Source organism: Odontesthes bonariensis, chromosome 6 (genome assembly GCF_027942865.1).
Source record: "Odontesthes bonariensis isolate fOdoBon6 chromosome 6, fOdoBon6.hap1, whole genome shotgun sequence".
Lineage (NCBI taxonomy): Eukaryota > Metazoa > Chordata > Actinopteri > Atheriniformes > Atherinopsidae > Odontesthes > Odontesthes bonariensis.
In genome coordinates, this window is record NC_134511.1 from 22,866,335 (window position 1) to 22,875,628 (window position 9,294).

Genomic DNA, 9,294 nt, shown 5'->3' on the forward strand with positions numbered 1-9,294 from the left:
CAGTGTGGTTGAAGTGCGTGTTTGCTCACAAAAATAATTAACTTTGTAGAACAAAAAAAATTTTAGTTAGATTTTTTTGAGTTGCAGCCATAATAAAAGCTGCTTGCATTCTTTAAAAGCTATGGGGAGGTGCTCAGGTTCACTTTAAAAAAAATAGGATGCACTGGACCATCTGCACAACTCTAGCAGCAACATTCATAGTGATGACTAAATATTATCCTATCATCATTCAAAGTGGAATTCAGGCAGGGGCGTTGCAGCCAATCTAATTTTGAAAACTAATATGTTCAATGTGTGTAGTCTATCTCTGGAACATTTGTAGTTTCACCACAGCAGATGTGCATCCCCTCTCAGTGAAAGCATCTTTTTGAATTGTTTTTGTCTTTATGGACTTATGATTTTGTCATAAAGAATTTTGTCGAGCAGGTTCAGTGCCCTGACTTCCTGTTTTACCAGTTTCCATAACATTTTGATTTTGACCCCACCATGTTGTATTTCATCAACATCCTTGTGCTTATTTATTTATGTATTCACTCACTCACTCATTCATTTCTTTTGCATGCCTAGATTTTTGTGTTTGTGGTCTTAAACATAGCTCACCTTTTGGTTTTGCAGTTCCACCGCCCTTCCCCCATAGGGGTCTTTTGGGTTTTTTTGGCTCCTCTTTTGAAGTGAAACATTTTATACAACATGCATGTGTTTGGTGACACTTCTTTACTGCAGATATGGATGAACAGATGTTATTGCACTGAACATGTTCCTGTTGCTTCTCATTTTAGTCAGTGAATGCATCACATTTTTTCGAAATCATTAAATTAAAAAACAAACACATTTCAATCAGTAATTAATTCATGTACTAAAAAAGAAAAAGTTGTTTCAAAATGCAAAGTATAGACAGAATAGAGGATATATCCGAAAACCTTATAAAAGTTCTAGTTTAGTTTCAGATAACCAAAGAATCAAATGCAATTCAAACATTTATTGCACAAAGCATGTAAACAGGTCTCATATATGAAATTACATATGTACAGGTCCATTCACAAACTTGTTTTTATTGGATTATAACAGTGGATGGTCCGGCGGAATTTGTAGATAGTGACATTTCCATCTCACCAAACTGCTTTTCTAAGCACATCAGAGTATGCAAGAGGGGTGTGACACAAGAACAAATGCAGTTCAACTGAATCAAACTATAGGACAATTACTTTTTTAAGTTTATGCATGAGACAGCCGGACAGCCTCTCCCATTCTCTGGCGAAATTGCTACATCTTCAATGTTAAATTGACGATAAAACAGTTATTCACAAAACACAAGATGTGCCCAATACTGCATTTACTTTCATAACTACAACATGTTGTCCTGTAGCTTAATGAAGTGATTTGTTCTGAAATCGCAGCCGTTCACTGAGGAACTGACCTAAATAAGCAAAATCCAAACATATACTTTTTTTCTAACAGCCTGTAGTTTGTTTCCACAAAAGTCATTCTATGTGTGTTATGAAAGGAAAGAAATGGCACAGTTATGATCAGGAGCCCAACAAGAATCAAAAATTTATCTGTCACCTGTATTCAGCAGCCACCAAGTGTGACTGCAAACAGGTGGTAAATTGACCTTGTGAGAGTTTGCCTTTTGAATTTTCAGACAATAAGATGACAACACATTTAATATGCTCAGTATCACCAAATATAAGCAGCATTTTACATATTTCATATTTTACAACCAAAGCTCCTCTGCCAGCAAAGCTTTCTATAAACACTGTTATGAGAGGGATGTCTCCCATTATCCATGACTACGTGTTTACATACTGGCTCAGAATTGACGAGATTATGTGTTTCTGAGTCTAAACTGTCAGCTCTCTTTCTCTCCGTACTTCCAGCAGTTGAAAGAGCAAAAAAGAAGATAATTTTTTGCCATGAATGTTTACTTGTCTACACACAGATTTAGTGGGTTGTGCCTGCACCTCTAAATGTGTGTGGAAGCTCTGCCGTCCACGGAGCTGGACCTGGACAGGTATCGGCTCAAAGTGCGACCTTCCTCTGCCATCGCGTTCTCCATCCTTGAGAGCACACAGCTCTTGAACTTCTGCTTGAAGTCATTACCCATGAAGACATACAGCACAGGATTGAGGAAACTGTTTGCTGCTGCTAAAGATGTGCCTATTTGGAGACCAGTGGTTAAAATCCTGTTGTCATAGTTTTGGTGGTTCAGCTCAAGCAGCACAAACGCATGATAGGGCATCCAGCAGATGAAGAAAGCAACAATGAGTGCTGTCATCACTTTGAAGGGTTTGGAGGACTTTGTCATCCTGTTGGTTCGAAGTCTGAGGATGATGATAGAGTAGCAGACGACGATGATGATGAGGGGAACAATAAAGCCTGTAATGAAGCGGCTCCCTGCTACAAACTTCTGACTTAGTGCCTGTGACGTGTAATTGTTGAAGCAAATGGTCCTACCCAGGTGACTGCCAACATCCCGAAAGATCATTGAGGGTAAACTCATAATAATGGCTAGGAGCCAGGCCAAGACAACAACAAGTGATGCTTTTTTAACTGTGCGCTGGTTCTGAGCCCAAACTGGAAACATGACTGACACACAGCGATCCATGCTGATGACAACAAGAAGGAAGATGCTGCTGAACATGTTGATGAACATTACCGATGAGGTGAACTTGCACATGAAACGGCCAAAGATCCAATCTTCCATCGCCATGTAGGTGATGCTGAACGGGAGGAAGGCACAGAAAACAAAGTCAGAGATTGCAAGGCTCACGTACCACGTGGTGTTGACCGTCTTCTTCATCCTGAAGGCAGAGATCCAGATGACCAAAGCGTTTCCACAGAAACCGAGCAGGAAAATGGCCACAGTGATTCCGATCAAAGACACACACGTGTACTCCTTTAAACATGTTGGTTCATGATGAAAAACGGCCTCTTCGTGTGTAGGGACAAACTCATAAGTGTAGTTGTAATCGAAGTGTTCGACGTATTCATCCCAAATTTCCATTTTGCCTTGAAGAACAAGCAAAACATGAGTGTGGAAAAATAAGAAAATCTTTCAAATGAGCATCATTTTATAAAATTTATTTTTAAAAAAGTATATTACATTTGAATATTCTAAAATCTAAATAGTAAGGTCAGATCATTAAATAAAATCTTACCTGTGGCTCAGACAATCCTCTGCTGTTGACTTGGTCGTGGTCAGAGCTGGTGTGTTGACAGATCTGGGTTGTTTCCTTTAGATATGTCAGTAACAGCACAAACCATCAGCTGACTGAGCGGTTTCTCAACACTTCCACCCCCCTAATAATTTCAGTACTGCTTTCTGAGAAAATAAACTCACATAGATATCTGAGAAAAGTTCATTTTACTTGTGGATGACTGTTTGGATCATGTAATGTATTTTTTGTACTTCCCTTGGAACCTTTTATTGGAGATAATACGAGTTATAACTACATTTTCTGAAGATTATCACTTAAATCCCAATTAGAATATTATCACAGCAATCAAAAAAATGTTGTGTTATCAACTATTAAGTCAAAATTCTTTCAGGCCCCCAATGTTAGTATTGTGGGTTTCATTTATGCCAAAATATGTTAAAATGCACCCTGCCTATGGCTGAATTTCTGCATGCATTTTTTGGTTGATTATGCAAATGATTATGAATGAAATTTTTAATTGAATTAAACAAATGAATAAAAGGGAGTAAATAAGAGTATCAACAAAAAATTAGACACAGTTGAAAAGCAAAGCAAAAATGTTCATTTATTTCACATCTCGATTATTATCGAAATAGATATTTCATGTTAATTTTATGTAATTTATGAGCATATTAATCTGTTCATTAAGCCATTTATGACTGACAAAATCTAGTGTTTTGTCAGGTTAGAATTCTACATAGGAAATATAGTTTTGCTACAGCTGCAGTACTGTTCAAAATTACATAAACACGGACAAATGTTTCGTCACATGTTCAGCGAACATAAGCAATGTGCATGGGAACATTTTTTTTTGGCTCAAATGAAACCTTGTAGTATTCTACAAGGGTTTAGTTTTTTCTTCCCTGTGAAAAACAAAACCTAATAACTTCATTGCAGATTGTCCCTTGTGGGAGTTTTCTGAATTGGCTCTAATAATTCTGATAACCAGATGTAGAAGCAAAGCAAGACCACAGTGTTCATATCCTTAGAGCTTGGTCACACTGTTTCTAATATGACATTACATTCCCAGCTTTAGATGCAGATGTTTCTTATAATGCACTCAAAACTCAACAGCTGTTGTGAACTGGCCTATTGTTACTGACTGAAGTGTCCCTCAGTGGTTGCTGTGCTTCATGGAGTCATGATCACCGAGGCAGATTAATCTGTCCACAATGTTCTGTGTTGTCTCGACTGTGAGGAAGTAGCAGCAGGAAGAGTTGTAGGAAGAAGACACACAGATGGCAAAGTTACTTAGGTTGGAACATTTACATCAGATTCTTTCCCAAAGAAAATCTTTAGGTGTCTGTTAGAGCCACACAAATAAAACGTATTTGGGCACGAAAGAACTGGTAAGTTTTGTGTTTCCAGCTTAACTTAAAGTGAGTTGTTTTCACAGCTGAGGATCATCTGGACAGAGGTGAACTTACGGAAAATCCATTGGCAGAATTTTTATGGTAGCCTCAAAACTGACACTGACAACTGATGCAGATCATCCATCTTTTAAGTCTGCCGGTTCACCTCTGAGAGGTTATGCTGAAATTCTACAGACAGAATTCATTTTAAAGTATATTGAAAGTTTGTACAAACTATTATTGAATTTTGGACTGAATTCATACACACTAACAAATACACATTTTTTTTTCTGTGAATTTTGCTGTGTCATTATGAATCACATAGCTCTGCTTTCATACATGTATACATTTCCAGAGTACATTTCTAACAGGGGCTGCATGGTGGTTTTGGTACCGTCACTTCACAGCAAGAGGGTTCCAGGTTCAATTCACCACTGGGGCCTTTGCACGTTCTCCTCGTGCATCCTGGCTTCCTCCCATCTTCCAAAAACATGTATGTTAGCTTCATTGGTGTCTTTAATTTGTCCCTAGGAGTGTGCATGGTTGGGCTGGAGCCTATCCCAGTTGTCATTGGACAGCAGGGTACATCACAGGGCCGCACAACCATACACACTCCTGGGGACAAATTAGAGACACCAATGAAGCTAACATACATGTTGGGGATAGGCTCCAGCACAACCCTACATTGGACTAAGTAGGTATAGAAAATGGATGGATGGATTTCTAATATAAATTATATTAAGACTAAGTCAAATCTTAAATTTGGGTACAATCTTACCTAATATAACCAAAATGCCCTTATATTCATATATGTCTCATCAGTGTTGTCTTCTGAGAGCATTCACCTGTGCTTGCTCTTATTGCATGCAATGTCAGCAGCTCAATAATGGCCAGACTACAAACACAACACCACATTCATTCATGGCAATCGTCTCTCTTTCTTTGCTACTGTGGCAGTTCTGTGCCACTCTGGATTCGTTCAGCAAGACAGCAAGCCTTTCTTGGCAATTTTAAATGCTTTATTTTACATGATTGCTCGTTCTCGTGTGGAGTCTTCCCAGCTCCTGCGTCCGACTCCACATGCAGTTACTCGTGTCTCCTTCCTCCTCTCCCCAGGTCCAGCTCGCTACTGTTTTTAAAAGGGGAGAGTGATTAGACAATTGGTTTCTGGAGTACTAATCACTCACCTGATGCTGCTTCCCTGAGCCCCTTCCACACCTCTCTCCTGCAGCTGATGCACCACGCCCCCTCCACAGCTACATTTCCATCTTGTAAACAGTTTTTATTTGTATTTCATTTTTAATATTTCTTATTTGATTTTTTTTCCCGCATATACACATATATAATCACAAAAGAATTTTTCATTGAAAACGTATCAGTCATATTAGTTCAGTTTTCTTGTGTTTACTTTTTCTGAATGGAGTTGATAACGTTCTTGTTTCACTTTATCAATAAAAATTACGTTGAATGTTTTCATAAATGCAGATTATTGGATGAGTATGAACACACTGTCAACAGACAGAAAAATTTATATCAGCTATATTTTCAGGAATAAAATATCCATCTCCAGCTGATTGGAATCACTAATATTAAATGAGCATTGAGCTACTGAGGTGGTTATATGGTTAAGATGGCACCTGACTCTAATCTGAGTTGGGGCCTGTTTGTGTATAGTTTGCATGTTCTCCTTATGCATGGGTGGGTTCTCTCCAGGTAAACCTTCAGAAACCAATGCTAAAGCCTTTTCCTTTTGAAGACAAGGAGACAAAAAGAAGAAACAAGCCCTCTGCTTTTTTCGTGGGTCAAATTAACGCATACAATTTTTAATTCAGCGAGCAAAAATCCCCCAAAAGTCCTTATTCCTCTGTCCTTTAATATACATGGGATTTAAGGACGTATTTTTCGAACTAACCTATGCAAAGCTTATGCTCTAGTCAGAAAAAGAACAAATAGTAAAACAACTCATTTTATAATCCCAGAGACCACAAACCTGGTCACCTGACGTACAAATTAAACATAATTAGTTTAAAAACTTCACCATTGGCTACATGATGCTTGTGGTTTCAATAATCAAATTTGAAACACATGATTAGTCACATATAGTTGCAGTCATCTGTCAGTGTCCATGGAGCAGAGGATTGATAAAGCATCTGCATGCTTGCTTGTAATATGCAAATTAGAATTAAAAGACATTTCCTGTTTGTCTCATAAGAAAAGAGCAAATAAAAAAAATGCTTAACCTCAAGCGATGCACACTTCGTACAAGGAGACAACTCAAGCATCAATCAACAGTTTGGTGAAGAATACAAAATGCAAAGTTCAAGTTTTTAATAGAAAATACAGCTTTGATAGTAACAAACTGCACTGCTTAGAGTGACAAGTTTTAAACCACATTGTTCAAATGGTCCTTCAGCCCCTGCAGTCATTTCCGCTGGTTTGGCCTACAAAGTCTGACCATGAATGCAGTTTAACAATAGCCCTCTCCCCAAAGAGAATGCATTGGTAACAGCGTCTGCACACGTCACGGAATGATGTGTTAAGGATTTTTCACACCAGCTTATGCTCGCTGTGTCTGCCTTTCATGTTGTCTTTATAAACTTTGTCCTCAGCAACCTTTAAACACTCTGTCTTTAAGCTGGAGGCAGCAGCTGCTAATTTGGATGACACATGGATGTTAACTTGTTATTGTTGCTATACTGACCTTACAACACATCACTGTGCATCAATAGGACCAAGTGTCAAGATATGAGTGTGCTGCTCTGCAATTTTATACTGCAGGCTAATTACAGTTTTACTCCTGTGTGAGGTGTGAAACTTTGTCATAAAGATTAATATCCCTCTAACCAGTGAGGTTCTAGAGTAATTTAATTAAAACACACATTAACACAGAAATCAACTCTTTGAAAACCCAATAAAGTCTAAGCAACTCATAACAACTCATAATCATAATCAATCATCATAAAATCATGTCTAAAGTAAACATTTTTTGTCTCTTTTTTTGTAATTATCATAATGACAAAGTGATTACAGAGCATGTTTTTTTGTTTTTTTTAGAGAAACCCACATATTCTAATCCTGAATCACAAGGTCTCTGGTAAATTAGGAAACAATTAGACCGTACCCTGCGTGCTTCTCTGACCTACTTAGATGCATTTCAGCAAAATCACTTTCCCGGACGTGGTGTTGCCCTGCAGATTAGATTTCCTAACGAAGGCTGAGGTTATAAATAATCACATACACACACAATGAGCAGGTGTAGACTTTCTTTGAGAGATGCCCTCTGAGGAATCTTAGATTAATCCTTTATGCTTCAGAGGATGATTCACAATTGAGCCTTCCGTGTGTTGTTTTATAGAGGACTCTGTACCAGCATGAAACATATGTTTTCTGCATTTTTTTGTCCTTGCATTTATCTGAGTCTATGACAGGTTCAGAGAGGTGGCACAATAAGAAAAAGGCCATTCTTTCACAAATTGTCAGTTCTGGTGTCCAAGTTTAGACCTTGTTATGATTCATCATTTTGAGTCACAGTGGTTCAACATCCTGTTGTAAACCAAACAGTAGTCTAATGCAGCTCATTTACCAGAGCAAAGTTTGTTTTTTCCATGTAGGTATGTAACTTAAAGTTTTTGGTCACACGTTTGGCCACGCATTATCAGAAATGCAGCGGTGGCTCAGGAGGAAGAGCAGTTGTCTGCCAACTGGAAGGTTAGTGGTTCGATTCCTGGCTTCCCTTGACCACATGTTGAAGTGTCCTTGGGTAACACTGAACCCCCTGTTGCTTACCAATGTGTCCACTGCTGTGTCAATGTGTGTGATAAACAAGAAAGCAATGTGTAACCTGTAACACTGTATGAACTGAGACTTTGCCAGTGTGTGTGGATGGGTGACTGTGACTTGTTGTGTAGATGCAGTTTGAGAGGTCAACTAGGCTAGAAAAGTACCAAATGCAACTACAAATGTGATGCAGACCACAGTTCTTGATGGTCTGCTTGGTATGCAACGTTCACGCAGTATACTGCTTAGATCAAAGATAAGACCCCAGAGAAACAAAAATGAATGTTTTGGATTCTTCTCGTTTAGCATCTTACACAGCTCCAACATTGCCTCAAAGCTTCTATGCAATTAATTCATATGATTTACATCAAACTAACAGTTGAATATTTAAAAGCACGATATCTATGCAGACCATTTGTCATACAGTATACCATTTTGGCAAACATTATTTCAGAGGTCTCGCTTCAAAATGTCTGATAGCTGTAGCAAAAGTTGCAGTTTCCTAACAGAAGGATCAAGAACTGTAAAATGGCCACCATTTAATGTTGACATTTGCCATTAAAAAAGCAACACGTTCCCAAGCAAAACATAGGAATGTGTTGTTGGAATGTCTCAGTCGTGCAAAGGCCTGTAAATTCTTCAGAACGGGTCATTATCTGGAAAGGTGGGAGAGACACTGAGCTCTTTAGCTTGAGATGTTGAGATAAAGCCTTGCCTTATCTAACCAAAAATACTTTGAAGATTACATGCATCCAAGGCGCATTGAGTTAAGACAGGTTTGTGGTCTCTGGGAAACTTGCACTGCAGCAACAGGGCTGAACTGTATAATTAAAAAAGAAACAATCTCTTCTGTCGCTCCCTTTCTTAAATATTGTTATCACACTAATGTAATATTTAGCTGCCCATCCCCCGTAAGGCTGAGCCTTTCCCACTGGTCACATTCTTTAGTGAACCACATAAAGTAAAAC

At 38.4% G+C, this 9,294-nt stretch overlaps 1 protein-coding gene across 1 annotated transcript; it reads right to left on the reverse strand.

Annotated features, from left to right (window-relative positions):
• Nucleotides 1–964: 964 nt before the first annotated feature.
• Nucleotides 965–3,223, reverse strand: cmklr1 (chemokine-like receptor 1). The gene is made up of 2 exons (XM_075469048.1): nt 3,159–3,223; nt 965–3,009 (listed from the first exon to the last, which is right to left on the reverse strand). Exon 2 carries the CDS (start codon nt 3,002–3,004, stop codon nt 1,964–1,966), a length of 1,041 nt encoding a protein of 346 aa, XP_075325163.1. The 5' UTR covers nt 3,005–3,009; nt 3,159–3,223; the 3' UTR covers nt 965–1,963.
• Between the last annotated feature and the right edge of the window lie 6,071 nt (nt 3,224–9,294).

What these genes read in the sequence shown, in the direction of transcription:
- cmklr1 (XM_075469048.1), bottom strand. Translation starts at nt 3,004, where the DNA reads ATGGAAATTTGGGATGAATACGTCGAACACTTCGATTACAACTACACT.